General features: G+C 38.9%; 1 protein-coding gene across 1 annotated transcript; it reads right to left on the bottom strand.

Annotated features, from left to right (window-relative positions):
* Positions 1-289: 289 nt before the first annotated feature.
* On the bottom strand, positions 290-15044 carry FBXO43 (F-box protein 43). The gene is made up of 5 exons (XM_047728572.1): positions 14945-15044; positions 9002-10457; positions 6049-6151; positions 903-1106; positions 290-799 (listed from the first exon to the last, which is right to left on the bottom strand). The coding sequence occupies exons 2-5, from the start codon at positions 10441-10443 to the stop codon at positions 551-553; spliced, it is 1998 nt and encodes a 665-aa protein (XP_047584528.1). The 5' UTR covers positions 10444-10457; positions 14945-15044; the 3' UTR covers positions 290-550.
* Positions 15045-16925: the final 1881 nt, after the last annotated feature.

Raw genomic sequence — 16925 nt, 5'->3', positions numbered from 1 at the left:
AAGTTACTTTTATGTCTTCTTAGTAATCACTAAGTAAATTTTATTTAATCTGCTCACATATGATATTCACTAAATTAAAAGATTGAAATTATAGAGTAAATTCAATAGAATGTCTGAAAACATTTTATTTATATTTCATTTCAGTCAAATACTTATTTTCCAAATCTATAAGACCATCTGTCTCAAGTTTAAAATTTGTAATATTACTTGGAAAACTATTTTTAAAAAATGATTGAAGAACATTTCAACACAGAGTGATGAAATGCACAATTTTCAAAGGTTACATGAAACAGTTAAATACATATATATAACATTAAAAACTCTTTATTTAAAAGCACTTACTAAAATGGGAAAATGTGACACAGTAAAATAAAATTTTTTCAAACTCATCACTTTAAAGAATACAGACATAGATTATGATATATACAAAAGAGGAAATAAATCACCATCTGTCATTAATGGGAAATGTTGCATGCTTTCAAAATAGCCATAATTTTAAGTCAGACAAAACGTTGTTTAGGGGGAATGCTTCTTTTATTTGAGAGTCTCTTTAAAGGCGTTTTAAATTCCGCTTACTCTGGGCACTTCCTGGAAGAGCATCTTTTCTAGTTCTTGGCTTTGCTGCTCCTCTACTACATTCTTCAGACCCATGGTAAGCACACAAACATAACACACAAAAGTCAAAACCACAGGCTGTGTGGCTACACAGTCCCCTTTTCTCATATGGCTGGTACTTAGCAGGGGATTGGCACCTGGGGCAAGGTTTTAAGGCTTCATCAATAAATAGTGTTTTGGCAACCTGCAGTGAGAGCATACACACTAAATCTTCCAATTTCATCCAGAGAATCACTTTATTCCAAACTCTAAATATTTATTTCTAATAACTTATGAGAAATACTCACCTTAACATATGCTTCCTGTTTACTACTTAAGGGGGTAACAGAAGAACTTGCTATAGGTGTCAAGACTTCTCCCCAAGGAGAAAATGTTGAAACTTCTCCTTTCTGAAAACCTGGTATCTTAGCCTGAGCTTGCACGGATCTTAAAGCTGATCGATTTAAAAGATGGAGCCTAGTGGCGGCATCCTCAACATTTACTCTAGCTCCCTGCAGTAAAGGAGAAGAAGGGTCAGTACCGTAATATCGAAAGTTCCAGAACAGTTTTCTGATGCACGTGTATTTAAACACCGAAAGTGATTTCACACTAAATTCCACTAGAATTTTCTCCCTAAACTTTCCTTTTTAGACGAAAAATCTCTTATCTAACATTTAAATGTCAAAGAAATATAGAGGAACAATGTTAAAACAATAAATGTTAGCTTTAAGCTTGCATGATTGGTTATTTTTCTGATTAAGGCATGGGTTGGCAAACTTTTCCAGAAAAGGGCCAAATAGTGTATATTTTACATTTTGCAGGCCAGATAGTCACAGCTACTCAACTGCCATTTTAGCAAAAGAAGCTGTAGTGCTATGTAAATGAAAGGGCAAGGCTGTGTTCCAAAGCAACTTACTTTAAAAACAGAAATGATGGACAGGATTGGCCCACAGACTGGAGTTGGCCAAACCCCTCTTTTAAGTCAAGGTTTGTTTTTTTGTTTTTTGAACTTTTAATTTTTTTAAAGATTTATTTTATTTTTTCGGTGTTCCAAGATTCATTGTTTAAGTCAAGGTTTAAGAAGAGGCAAATCTTTGTAAAGTTTGCTATGGGGTATCATGGAATTCTTTGAAGGTTTCTTACCTTAGCCACATGTCAGAAGAATAATGGGCCTGGTTAGACCATGAAATCTAATTAGTTTAGTTAGTTTTTACAATATGTGTAAGTACTGGAATCATTTTTATACTTACATTTTAATTAAAAAATCTTTGGTATTTTAAAAGGAGAAAAAAGGTATCTCTTCTCTGAACTGGATTTCCACATTACTTAAATATTCAGCCTAGAAATATTTTCAATAAGCCCTCTATTTTGTCCAGGTTGATAATGGAAAAATACAAGGTTTTGTTTCTGTTTTTTAACAAATTGGCATTCTTGAACATTTATCAAAATAAAATGTACTGAGAGTAAATTTCCTCATGTGTCTACCTAAAACTGTGCTTCCTCTCCCTTGATAGTTTCCCTTTGCCACAACTGGCTCCTAAAAGTAAGGAGAGAGAAAATAAGAGAAATTGTAGAATGATAAATATAGGAAATAAGATTAGCTGGTCGTGAAAAATTCTGTGATTAACAGTTAAAACAACATAGGCGTAAGTGTATTGGTTTTCTAAAACTAGAATGAATACAAATGAACTTTTTCAAGGACTCAATACATTTCTTTATAGGACATTTGTATAAATAACTTGCAGCCTAGGACACAAGAACACGACACAACAGCATACCAAAATTTTGATGGATTTCGATGTGGTTGGTAAACACAGTGATTGTGTATGAACCAACAAAATGAATAGAGATACATTGTTGAAACACATTTCAGCTACAGAATAAATATTCATTTATTTAACAAGTATTTATAGAACTCCTAAAGGTGCCAAGTGAATAAAACAGTCTAAACCCAGGCCTCCTAGAGTTTAAAACGTGTGCTTTCATCTCTGAGCAAAGGAGGCAAAGCAGTCAACCTAAGGCACATATTCGTGAGGGCCGAAATTTTTCAAAGATGGTCACATCGTGTTACAGGAAGATATTTAAATGTGAGAGTGGAGTCCCTGTATGGTTGTTCATTTCCATGGTTATAAGAAAATAGTGAGGAGGGGCGCCTGGGTGGCTCAGTGGGTTAAGCCGCTGCCTTCGGCTCAGGTCATGATCTCAGGGTCCTGGGATCGAGCCCCGCATCGGGCTCTCTGCTCAGCAGGGAGCCTGCTTCCTCCTCTCTCTCTGCCTGCCTCTCTGCCTGCTTGTGATCTCTCTCTGTCAAATAAATAAATAAAATCTTTGAAAAAAAAGAAAATAGTGAGGAATACAGTAAATTAAGAAATTCGATGGAAAAGGCGTATCCCAATTCTAACACTCATTCTCATGGCTGCAAAGCAAATAGATGAAATTGAGATCCCATGACACGTAGCTGGTGTTTGCCTTCTAACTTTTATACGTAAGGAGGTTTCAGAGACATTATACAAGTATGAGGAAAACCATCAAACAAGCTTGTCTTGTAATGTTTCTGTTTGGGTCAATGATACACATTAAGATAGTTCACGTGGAAAGCAACCGGTCCGTATCAGAATAGGGTGGCAAAGTGTACCAGGAAGGATGTCTCTAGGGAGAGGAAGGAACAGGAAGAATACCTGATTTGTCTGGACTTACACAGAGGAGATTTCCAGTGCTGGTGGATAATAGGAGATGAATCGGGGATCTGTACAGAGAAACACTAAGCAAAACAAAAGAAAGAAACTAGGCAATTATTAACTCTGGAAAAAAAAGTTATATAGAAAAAAGGTGTAATCATAGTGTACTGCATGTTTCAGCTGTCAAAAACTCATAATGTCAACACAGTCTTTTTTTTTTTTTTAAAGATTTTATTTATTTATTTGACAGAGAGAGATCACAAGCAGGCAGAGAGGCAGGCAGAGAGAGAGGAGGAAGCAGGCTCCCTGCTGAGCAGAGAGCCCGATGCGGGGCTCGATCCCAGGACCCTGAGATCATGACCTGAGCCGAAGGCAGTGGCTTAACCCACTGAGCCACCCAGGCGCCCCTCAACACAGTCTTAATAATGTCAGCACCTAATTCTGATTCACTCCCAAATAGTGGTGTGGTTACATTAGTGAGAGGAGAAAAGAAGAAAGGAGTTCAGAGAGACGGGTCGGTGGGTGGGTAGGTGTGGTAGAAGTGGTGAGAGGTTGGAGAACAAATTCTTAAGAAAAAAAAAAAAAAAAGCCAAGAAATAGCAGGAAAGGCATGCTATTTAGAAACGTAGAGGTAAATCTGAAAAGGAACAAATGAAGAATTGAAAGTGATTAACTTGGGGCAAGAGTCAAGGGTAGGAAGAGACAGACAAGACAATGTGTTTTGTTACAAGCCTTGTAGCCCAATTTGACTTTTTAAACCATGTACTTGTTTTACTTTGAAAAAAAATTAAAAAGCAAACCATAATAAGAGAAAAAGGTTCAAGTAAGGAAAAAGTATAGTCCTTTAAGAAATAAAGTTGGAACAAAGAAGTGGTGGCCAGGAGATGAAGACAGAATATTTTATCTAGAATTACCTTAAGTGTTGCCAAACACAACCACATTTCTTTCCTTGTAGGATGTACAATATACATGGAGCTAACAGTTTAATATTAACAGATGCTTGCTTAAAATTTTTTCGGGGGTGCCTGGGTGGCTCAGTTTGTTAAGCATCTGCCCAGAATCCTGGGATCCAGCCCCACTCTGACTCTCTGCTCAGCAGGCAGTTGGCTTCTCCCTCTCCCTCTGCCGGCTTCTCCCCATTTGTGCCCTCTCTCTCTCAAATAAAGAAATAAAATCTTTTAAAAAATTGTCTTTTTAAGGGGCTTCTGGGTGGCTCAGTTGGGTAAAAGTCTACCTTCAGCTTAGGTCATGATCCCAGGGTCCTAGGATCCAGCTCCTCGAGTCTGGCTCACTGCCCAGTGGGGAGCCTACTTCTCCCTCTCCCTCTGCTGCTCTCTCTCAAATTAATAAATAAAATCTTTTAAAAAAACTATTTTTGGGGGCGCCTGGGTGGCTCAGGGTCCTGGGATCGAGCCCCGAATCGGGCTCTCTGCTCAGCAGGGAGCCTGCTTCCTCCTCTCTCTCTACCTGCCTCTCTGCCTGCTTGTGATCTCTCTCTGTCAAATAAATAAATAAAATCTTTTAAAAAAAAAACCTATTTTTTAAAGTAAGTCCTTAGCACATAGAGCAGCACTCTAAAAAGATCAGAAGTTAAGAAGGCGATTTATATTTTGATTATAAGCTCCCAGGGCCAGAAGTTGCAACAGTTAAGTGGCCAGGAACTATAAGCTATAAGACAATGTCATAGGTGAAAAAGGTTAAAACTTTTCTTCAAAGTAAAATGGAGTCAACATTTTAGTTAGGTGCAGTCCCTGATATTTCATCATAATGAGAAACCTACCAATCTGTATCTAGGTATTAATATTTGTTTAAACCATGTGTCAGCTCAATTATCATATTTTGTCAAATTAGAAATTTACTTATGTCATTAAATGCTCTTTACTAGAACAAGGATAAGAGAGTGAACTCTTGTGGTTTCTCTTAATACTGATGGCCAAGAAAGGTCTGAAAGTTGCATATACAGTACACACGGGTGCCAGAGTTATGAGATGTCTAGGAGATGCACAAAGTAGTGTCGCTCGGAAGAATTAATCAGCTTCTACAGAACTTTTCCTGTCAATTCAAAGCTGGTTCTCAAATCTTCAAGAAAATATAAGCTTATGATGCTTTACCAGGGCTTGTCTGCCACACTCACTCACTTCCAGGCCTTCCTCGATGCTACGGAAACGCTCCTCCCCATCTTCTCTGCAGAAACGCTCCTCCCCATCTCCACTCAGTAAGCCACTCACTCCATCCTTCAGGTCTCAACAGAGTTGTGCTTCTTCTGAAAAGCCTTCTCTTGATTCCCCAGTGTCAAATACCCCTTTAAAATGTTCCGGTAGAAAAAACTCTGGGCTGCCCCTAACACACCTGTATTATAATCACTTGCTTATTTGTATCACCCATGGGGCCTGAGCTCCAAGAGAACGGGCACCATTTCAGAAAGGTTCACCATTGTAATCTGAGCAATTGGCACATAGTATCTACTCAAAAGACCAGATAGAAAATGCTATAAGGACATCTAATTATGAATAGGATCCGGCAGAGCCCTGGTATTCAAACCCTGCTAACAGCACACACACTTCAACAACAAACCCAAGGATGCTCTTGATGCTGGGCAGTCTACTTCACTTATGGACTGGAAGGAAATGGCGTTTGGGAGAGGTAAAACATCCATGAGTGAATGTTTGCTAAATGAAAAATGGTTAAAAGATAGCAGGAAAACCAAATTAGGTTGTCTGGCAATTTGTGATTATTATTTTTACAAATCCACTTGAGAAAATATTGTATACATTACCTCAGAATCTGCTTTCAGTTGTGAGATATAGAATTTCCTCCTCCTATTTGCTTTTTTATCTTGAACAATAATTTCACGCCAATTTCTGCTCACTTTCCAAACACTACAACAAAATCATTGGTCTTTATAGTGCACATATTCCACAAAATTAACATTTTTTGCATATGAAAATTAATAAGAAAAACTTGTTTTAAAGATTTTGGACAGTAAAATATGACTTGACCTACATTGTTGTCCCATGTTGTTTCACCATACGAAAGAATTCCCATTAAAATATTAAGTACATGCCAGCATTATATCAATACATTATTATCTTACAAATGGTTAAAGGAAAAACATAGTTTCATATAAAGCCAATATGAGTCCACTGGGAGACTGATTAAGAGGATTTACATTCAAATGTGCAACTAAAATCAAAACTTTGGAACACAACGTGTAGAAAATGATTATCATCCATACAGAGCAAGGGGTGTTTATTCCTCCTACGAATGCACTTAACAAATTTATCATTTTGTTTAAACAAACATTAGAACTATCAATAATTCACTGGACATACTAAGTGCCAATCATTATGATGGGTAACACTACAAAGTTCCTGTTTTAGAAACCAAAGTTGATAAGAATGAAGCAGATAAAAAAGCAAACAAGCAAAAAAACTCAATTTATATCCAGTGATTGCCCATTTATCAATAACTTTGGCTATACAAATTATGAAAGAAAAGATAATCTCTCAGCTGCTAATCTGGTCTTTTTTATTACGCTAACTTAAATCAAAGGGAATAAGATCAGACAATTACAAAAAGTTTGCTTGCTCTTAAGGAGGTAATACTGTCCTTCCGGTTACTGTGGCCACTTCAATTGCCTTGCCTCTCCCTAAGCCAGTACATGTGTCTTATATCAGATTGATGGGAAGGAAAAGGCAGGAAGTCACCTGTTAATGGGGCAGAAATGAGCTAGCAATTGGGTATTTGCCACAGTTATTTCAACTGACCATAATCTCTCACATTACAGAGAATCAACTCTGCTAACATTATACATGCATTCTGCAGTACAAATACTATGCATTTGGAGGGCTGTGGAAAAGAGGTAATTACAAAAATATGACTGAATATCAACTGTTCCCACAAGCAAGCACCCAAAAGTATCACCCAAGTTTTTAACTGGTCTCTATCCAAATACTACAGCATAGAAAAATAAACCTCCTATATTTCAGCCATTTCCTTGATTTCTTAAACAATTTATCTCATTCAAACATTTTTTAAAAGACATATACATACAGGTACACTATGTCCCACTTGGATTACACCAAGTACATTCTAGGTCAAGTTTATTTAGAAAGGCCTTAAATCTTAATATGAGTTTGTGAGACAGTATTAGATTGGAAAACAGAGGGCTCAGGGAACCTGGGTGGCTCAGTCAGTTAAGTGTCTGACTCTTGATTTCGGCTCAGGTCATGACCTCAGGGTTGTGGGATCAAGCCTGGCATTGGGCTCCACACCCAGCATGAAGCCTGCTTAAGATTCTCTCTCCTTCTGCCCCTACCCCTACCTCTCCCTCTCTTAAAAAAAAAAATCAGAGAGCTCAATTATAGACCTAGATATATTCCTATCTCCTTGAATGACTGTTGGCAGGTCACTTAAATTCTCTGGAACACAGTTTCCTCATCTTCAAAATACATGATAGACTAGATGTCTCAAAAGACTTCCAGCTGTGAAATTCTACAATTCTCTACAACGGCCTATAAATAATTTGTGGAGGAAAGGTGAAGGAGGGCTTTAATAGAAGTAGTAACCATAAAAACAGCAAGGTTTCTATGACCCAAACTCTTGACATATCTCTATCAAAAATCAAATTCACAAATGCTCCTGCATACCCTTCCCCAACTGTTGCCTTGCGGAAGTCCTATTCTACAGACTTCCCTCCTTCCTAGCCATGGCATTCCCAAGGGTCTTGTCTTCTGATAGTCTTGCAACTCCCCAAAATTGCCAGTATGAACAGTCTCACTTTAGTCTTTGTAACCCTAGTTCCTGTCCTCAGTCCTCCTAAATGTCTGTTTCTCTTTATGTAGCAGCATCCAATATACTAGAATTTCTATTAACAGAAATTCTTCAGTTTCTAATTCCTTGAAATTCCCAAAAGTAACCACCTTACACTGCCCTGTTAGTAATGAAAATGCACTAATCCATATTCCCTCGGTTTCTGGAACAACTAAGCCCTAAAATGAAAGCTAACCATCATTTTGGATTCTAGAATTTAGATTAAATAATTAAATGGTATCCTTTGTATGTTATCATTTCTTAGTCACCATAATACTTTACATTATTTCTGGCCAAGTGTCATAACTTTAATACAATTTGCAATCTGAAAACAAGATATGAACTAATAAATCATTAAATAACTTTTGTGGAATATAGCTTACCATCTTGAAAATTTAAAGTTCAACATTTAGAAACTCTCTTCCCAAATGATAGTGACATGAACTTTATCCGGAAGACTACATTGATGCTTCTAAAACAGGATTTCATTTTTTTTTAGAGATTTACTTATTTTAAAGAGAGAGAAACAGAGGTTGGAGTGGCGGGGCGGGGGAGAAAACCCCCCAGAAGACTCCCCACTGAGATCTAAGCCCAAGACAGAGCTCCACCCCACAACCTGACTCCAGCCAAAACCAGGAGTCAGACCCCCAACCAACTGAGCCACCCAGGCATCCCTAAAATGAGAATTTAAACAGAAGTAACCATATTAGTAAGCTCTATTAGGAAGCTCAGTAAACCACTATTAGGAAACTCACAAAACACTTTGATAAAGTGTAAGACAACCAAAGACAGAAATAATAAAACAAAACAAATAAAAAACAGGACAACTACTCAACTCATAGAAAAGCTTTTCCAAAAAAAAAAAAAAAAGTGACAAGAAGGAAGTTTTACTTCAGAAAAAAAATTTTATTTCTTACCTGCATAGGTTTTCTGCAGTCAAGGAACCTAAAACTATAGCAAGAATATGTTTTAAATTTCTATATTTTAATTCTGTTAAGATGTCCAGTTTTTCTATACCCATTTTCTTGCCAATCAGTCCTGCGAGGACACACTGTAGTACGGCTATTTGCCCCCCATCCTTCTCTTCTAACCATTCATGAGCACCAGTTTGCTGGAATCTTTTTCTTTTGTTTCTCATGAAAAGCTCGTGCACTAACTGCAAGGCTGGGGTCTTTGATAAATTCTTAAAGCTTAAAATCTCATTGTAACTGCTCAGCTGATTCTCCGAGGTGTCTGAAGCAGCTGCTGGTGTTGCTTCCAAGTCAGAGTCCCTCTCTGTCTCAGATTGTGAGCTTTGTTCCTGAAGCGTGGACAATCTTCTCAGCCTTCGAAGATGCCTTGACTTTTTTATGGTGTCCTCCACTTTGACCATTCCTTTTTGTTTCCAAAGTTCTCGAAAAGAACCCTCCTGGTCAGAGAGGGAATCTTCTGATTTATCCAAACAAAGTGAGTTAAAACCACTGTCTTCAGGTGTTGAAATATTGCACTTCACTTCAGCTGTAGGAGACAGACTTTGACTTGCATTAAATTTAATATTTGCTACAAGACTACTTACTGGAGTCACACATAAGTTCTCGTTTGTTCCATAAGATGTTCCACTAGCAGAAGAGCCCAGAAGTTTGGGATATATATTCTCATCATTAACAAATAGACTGCTATCACTAAGGTCATGTGTGATAGAGTCTTTAAAATTATTACTCTGAATCGGAGATATACATTCAACCTCAAATAGGCTACAGTCATCTTTGGAATCATCAACTGTGGAAGTCTTCTGTTGAGAAAAATTAAGCCTCAATTTTTGACTGCTGGAAGTTGCTTCTTCTGCTTTCAAAGAACTAGTAACTAAAGGACTAAAACTGGTTTGTCTTGGAAAACTTGAAGCACTGCCTGGAATATTTTTTTCTAAGTTGAGAACTTGGTTTATACTACTTTCTAGAGAACTACTTTGTGATTCAAAGTCCCCCTTTAGGAGAGAGAAAGATATGTCCAACCTTCTACGCAGTAAACGTTTTTTCCCACTGACTTTAGGGGTTTCACAAAGTTCTGGAGTTTTATCATTCTCCTTCCTAGAAAAGAAAAATCTCTTTTTTTGAGTTGGAGATTCTAAAGTATGAGTTAAGCCCAGATTTGAAATTTCAGGATGTTCACGGATTAATGTTGGGCCTTTTTCTTTCTCTCCAAAAAATTCTTTATCTGTATTATCAAAGTTGCAAGGTTGTAACAGCTCATTGTAGCCACTATCTTGAAATGAAGATGTGGAGTAAAAGTCTCTGAAGCTGGAGTGTTCGAAATTGACAGCAGGACGGTCCACCTCCTTTCCCGCTCCATGGCAAGCTTGACTTGAACGTCTCTCTGACATCTTCAAATCTGCTTCTACAAAGGGAAAACAAATTTTATTCTTCCTTTGAAATGAGTAGCCTAGCAGCTTATACCAAAATATATTACTTGTTAGGAATATGAATAATAATAGAAAATGTTATGGCAATAAGAAAAGTTACTTTAAAAAATAAATCTAGGGGGCGCCTGGGTGGCTCAGTTGTTAGGCGTCTGCCTTCAGCTCAGGTCATGATCCCAGGGTCCTGGGATGGAGCCCCACGTGGGGGGGGGGGTCCCTTCTCAGCAGAGAGTTTGCTTCTCCCTCTGCCTGCTCCCCCTGCTTGTGCTCTCTTTCTCTGTCAAGTAAATACATAATATCTTTTAAAAAATAAATAAAAAATAAATCTTCTCTACTATATACTCATTTGTATATTACTTTACCCAACTTTTAGCATCATAAAAACCAAAATATGGGGGTTATACATATTCACAGATAATTCGATTAAGCATAGTCTAAGTGCTACGCACAAATATTTTCTTAAACTACACTTGAGGGAAAAATCTGGCAGCATCATTTTTAGATTTTATTACCTTATGATTTTAACAGTACATAATAATAGTTTTAATATTCTAGCTTATTCATACTGGCCTATATCTAGTCAGTTGGATATTTCCCTTCAAAGTTCTGGTATTTAAGTAAAGCTGTTTAAAACACTTTATGCCAGGGGCGCTGAGGGGCTCAGTGGGTTGGGCCTCTGACTTTGGCTTGGGTCCTGGTCTCAGGGTCCTGGGATGGAGCCCCGCATCGGGCTCTCTGCTAGGCGGGGAGCCTGCTTCCCCCTCTCTCTCTGCCTGCCTCTGTCCCTGCTTGTGATCTCTATAAATAAATAAAATCTTAAAAAAAAAAAAACCATATGCCAATTTTTGAACATGTTTTTGGAAATGTGTCAAATGAGTGTTGCCACTAGATCTGACTGCAACTTGACCAAGCAATGCCAGGATAATGTTATCCATACTTGTAACATAGGCCTGTCACAGAAATCCAATCCCCATGACCATTCTCAAGGTCTGAGCTCCCAGATGCATAACTTTGCAAAGACTCCTTGGCTGATAGATAAATTACTAATACATTCTTCTTGAGCTAACCAAAATGAACCAGCGCCTCAGAGATACAGGGCCCTTACAAACCTAGCATGTTATTCTTGTCTCATTTTCTAAATATTTTGAGACATCAGGTCCAGTTGCAGGCTTGAATTCACAGATAACAGACAACTCTTTGTGGGAAACTCACCCTTAATAATATTCTTGAAATTACAAGTACAGAATTCAAGTAAATTACTTTGTAATTACTTAATGAGTTACTCAGTAATTATATGTGTAAGGAACGACACTAGGAAATACTCCTCAACCTTTTCTTTTTTTTTTAAATTTACTTTTTCTCTTTGATTTTTTTTCTCCTCAGCGTTTTGTTCTTTTCAGCAGTCAACTCTGGTAATTTATTTTTTAATTTTTTTATTAATTATTTTTATTAACATATAATGTATTATTTGCCCCAGGGATACAGGTCTGTTCCTCAATCTTTTCTTAACAGTATTATCACACTCCTTCTTTTTCAAAACTCAAATCTTAAAGGGTGTGAAAGGAAGAAAATTATCATAGTTTCTGGTATTTCTCCAGATTATTCAAAGAACACTAAGAAAACTGTCATTCTTTCAAAGTTTTCTCCAAACCAAATGCATGATTTTTCTCTATTTTTTTTTAAGTTTTTATTTATTTATTTGACAGACAGAAATCACAAGTAGGCAGAGAGGCAGGCAGAGAGAGAGAGGAGGAAGCAGGCTCCCTGCCGAGCAGAGAGCCCGATGCGGGGCTCGATCCGAGGACTCTGGGATCATGACCTGAGCCGAAGGCAGAGGCTTTAACCCACTGAGCCACCCAGGCGCCCCTGATTTTTCTCTATTAAAAGATCCTGGGAAAGTATATTTTAGTTGTCTATAATGGGGAAAGTAACATATTTATGTCTAGGTTAATTAAGTGCCTAAGTGAATGAGTTTATATTTATGAATGAGTAATATATTCATGCATAGTAATTAAGTGCTTAAGTGAATGAGTTTTTAAAAACAACAACAACAACAAATGCTATTTCAACCACAAAACAAGATTTTTTATGGTAAAATGATCATGGGATGATTACTACTGGGAAAAATATCTAAGTGTTTTGCAACCTTTTAAACTTATATTCAATTCTGGTAAATCTCATACATGTTATTTTTCTGATCTAGATCACCAGAGATCATAAGAATGACTGCTATCTTCTGTACATGCTTACCAGCCAAGATAATCAAACTTTGCTTTCTATAACTTGTATTATGTTTCAAGACAATTTTGTTTTCCAAATATTAAGTTAATGACATATAACGAGCTTTCACATTGCATCTCCACCCATGAATATCTCCTCTTCTTCGAGAATCCGTCTACAAAGCAAGTTAAAATTAGGTCAAGAAATCCTTCTTAAATTTTAGAGCAATTGTAACTATTCTACCTTACCACTAGGTGTCTCACCATGCTAGAATTTGGGAAACAAGCAAATTGTTAGAAACAGAATGGGAAGGCAGATATCCTCTCCCCCTACCACCCATAAGCCACTTGATATAACATACACATGTAAAGAAAAAAATAATTTTTTTCTGTTCATCTATACATCTGAAATTACCTCCAATGCGCTTTCTCTTCTGTCATCAAGACCATCTTTTTATTATCCCAAGATGTTGGTCTCAAACAAAACTTGGTTCTTCAAAACTTAATTTTTAAATCATTTTAAAAGACTCACGCAAAATTTTGAAATGGCCATTGACTTACTTAATTTTACTGATTCAACAGCTCACTAATTAATCAAATGGGCCTCCTTGGTACTCATATTTTAAACACCAGGCTCCTGAGTGTTGAGAACACACCTCTGTTCTAAGAAAAGAAAAAATTGGCAAGAATATGGAGAAACAGGAACCTTCATGCACTGCTGCTGGGAATGCAAATCGGTGCAGTCACTGTGGAAAACTGTGTGGAGTTTCCTTAGAAATTAAAAATAGAACTATCATATGATCCAGCAATTCCACTTCTGGCTATTTATCTAAAGAAAATGAAAACACTAATTTGAAAAGATATATGTACCTCTATGTTCATTGCAACATTATTTACAAGAGCCAAGATATGGGAGAGACCTAAGTGTCCATTGATAGATGAACTGATAAAAATGCGGTACATATATGCAATGAAATATTACTTGGCCATAAAAAAGAATGAAATCTTGCCCTTTGTGACATGACTGGACTCATAAGGGCTTACCCTAAGTGAAATAAGTCAGACAAAAACAAATACCATATGATTTCACTTATTGTGGAATCTAAGAAACAAAACAGACAAGCAAACAAAAAAGAAACAGACTCATAGATATAGAGAACAAATCCGAAGTTGCCAGAGGGGATGGGAGTAAAGGGTTCAAAATAAGTGAAGGGAATTAGAGGTACAAACTTCCAGTTATAAAATAAATAAGCCTTGGGAATGTATACACCATAAGGAATACAATGAATAATATTGTAGTAACTTAGATAATAACTAGATCATACTAGATTACTTATATATATTATATAATGATATGTATCATACTAGATATATAACTAGATAATAATAACTAGACCTATCAAGGTGATCATTTCATAATGTATAAAAATATAGAATTGCTATGCTGTACACCTGAAACTAATGTAATATTGTATGTCAACTATAATTCAATTGAAGACCACTTGTTAAGTTAGAGAATGTAATACTTACTATTTAACTATATTAAAACCAAATTTTCATTTGTTAAAGTGGAAAATCTTACCATCAGTAAGTCTTGAGTTCTTAGATGTCAGTTAGGTGAGTTTCCAAACAAGAAAATCTTTCACTTTGCCTTTAAAACTCATGCCAAAGTATTACCAATTAGAAACTCTAGTTTGGACAATTGGAACGTGCAGCAGCGTGATGACTGCTAAGATTTGAAAGTTACGTAAAGGACATACTGCACGGATTATTCCTAACACATGAAAAGGCCTAAATGATTCTGAGTTCCTTTCAGCTTTCCAGATAATGGTAATTTCAATATCCCTGTTCTCTCCAGCTAGTCTGGGAACTGAGGAACCTTCCCAAATTCGGGTTTTCTGAAAATGCAGTGTAAGCCGCCGCGCTGTCATTTACTCCCCCAAGGTGCTATCAGCGGGTGGGGGGTTAACGGTCTCACCAGGGCATTCTTTGGCCCCGTTCGTCCCTCCTGGACCTTCCCAAGGCCCAGCTAGCGGGGATACGGGGGGGTCGCCTCGGCTCCGCCTCCAGGACCCAGAACGCCACCGAAAGGCGGAGGGTGGGTGGGCGTCCCCTGGAGCGGAGCGAGCGGGTAAGAGATCGGCTTCCGGGCACCTCTCTAGTCCCAGCACCTGGAAAGCAAAGTGGGGCCGGACCCGGGACTGCCCGGAAGCCCGCACACACTTGGGCCCCCCACTCCCGCCCACCTGGAGACCGAGACGCAGCCGCACCGACCGGGCCGCGGGGCCAGGCGGGAGGGGAGACAGGCAGCCGCCGCTGGGAGAGCCGGGCAGAAGCCGCCGCCTCGCCCCCAGGGATGCCCGGCTATGGCAACCCCCACGCCACGTTCGCGTGGGGCCGCCGCGTTTCCCTCCTTCGGTTTGAACTGCCCGCCTTGAGTAACCGCTACGCGCCGCCCCGCCCCGCGCCGCCCCTTCCTCCGCCTCCGCGGCGCCCCCGCCGGCCGCCCCGCGACCTGCAGGCCACGGCTGGGTTCCGGCTTCCCCAGAGGAGGTCTCGTCCTCCCTTTTCCCACCCTTCCACCCCCACCCAAAGCTCAGCCGGCCTAACTTCATGGGCTCCGCCTCTCCCCATTCTCACCTCGGGGAGCACTATATAGAAAGGCCACTAATCCTATAGTGGGTCCTGCATTAAAAATAATGCAGGCGAGTATTCACTTGAAAATGTTCGCTGAGATATAAAAGGCAGTTTACAAACCGAACGACGCCTTTTAGCAGTAGAGCTATACACAGGATGAGGTCTGAAGGGTATGACTAACTTGGTTACAGCATCTCTACACGGGGTTATGCTTGATTATGCTAGATGGGATATTTTATATTATTCACCGGACACCTACCCTATGCAAGGCTCCATCCTTCTACTCTTGGCAGCTTCCTCCTAGTCTCCTTTTTCTGGCTTCTTTTTCTCTGCCTTTTCCCTAAACGAGATGGCCTACCTCAGCGTTTGTTTGTTTGTTTGTTTAACTTTACCATTATGTGCTTACATAATTCTTATGCAGAACCTCTCCCATCACTTTTAAGACAATAATAGCAGCTACCAGCACTGTCCTCCAACTGGATATTTCTTTCTCTGTCTGGATGCCCTTTAGTCATCCAAAATGAAATATATCCAAAATCAAACTCACTAACACTAAGGTCTTCCAGTCACTAGGCGAGGTACTGGGAATACAAAGATGAGCACAGCACAGTTATGGCCTTAAGGGGCTCACAAGCACTGTAATAGAGGGACGTAGTAGCACCAAGGAAAGAGGATCAACTAACCCTAAGGAAGGAGAAGGGATGGGGCTAACTTTATAAAAACCATGATTTGAGGTGGATTTTGAGATGAATGACAATTTAAAAGTCAGATAACAGGTGATTTCAATCTCAAAATGTGCAAGAGCAGGAAACTTGGAATAGCTGGGCAAACTCTAAATAGTTTGTTATACCTAGAAACTCAGATTTATTTGAAGAAAGGGGCAAAAAAAATTTTTTTTGAGAAGGGGAAGAAGCCAAGTCATGGAGAATTTCGATGCATTTAAGAGTCTGTTGCTCGGCCTTTTGGCTAAGATCAAGTGAAGAGTCTGTTGATCCTCTAAGCATTGCAGAGCATTTTAATTTTAGAAAGATCACTCTGGTGGCAGAAGGGAGAGCGGAAGGAAAAGAGGTGAGGGTGGTTGCAAGGAGACCACTTAGGGAGCTATTGCATGACTCTGGAAGCCAGTGGGGTTGGAGAAGAACCTGGACTCAACATATTGTTAGCAGAATCAAGTGCATGGGGGCAGGGATTGAGGAAGCACAGGGGAGAGATTTGGAAGAAAACAAGATTAATTTAGTATGAGGTTGTTATGTTTCAGGTACCTGTAGGACTTAAGGTAAGGAACTGGTGAATTATACATGCTTCAAGATAGCACCTCTCTAGAAGGTGCTGTCTAGAAGACACCACATGTACCAAGATAGAGTGAGTAGTGCCCTCTCTAGCTCTTCAAACAAATCTCTATTACAGCCATTTTGCCCTTGCTCCATGACAGCATTTGCAATCGTCGTTCTCTGCTGAATTTTCTCTGTGTAGTTTAACACCTTCTAAAAATCTCATATTACTGGGATGCCTGGGTGGGTCAGTCAGTTAAGCGTCTGCCTTTAGCTCAGGTCATGATTCCAGGGTCCTAGGATCAAGTCCTAGGGCTCT

Source organism: Lutra lutra, chromosome 4 (genome assembly GCF_902655055.1).
Source record: "Lutra lutra chromosome 4, mLutLut1.2, whole genome shotgun sequence".
Taxonomy (NCBI): Eukaryota; Metazoa; Chordata; class Mammalia; order Carnivora; family Mustelidae; genus Lutra; species Lutra lutra.
This window is presented reverse-complemented; position numbering and strand designations above follow the sequence as displayed.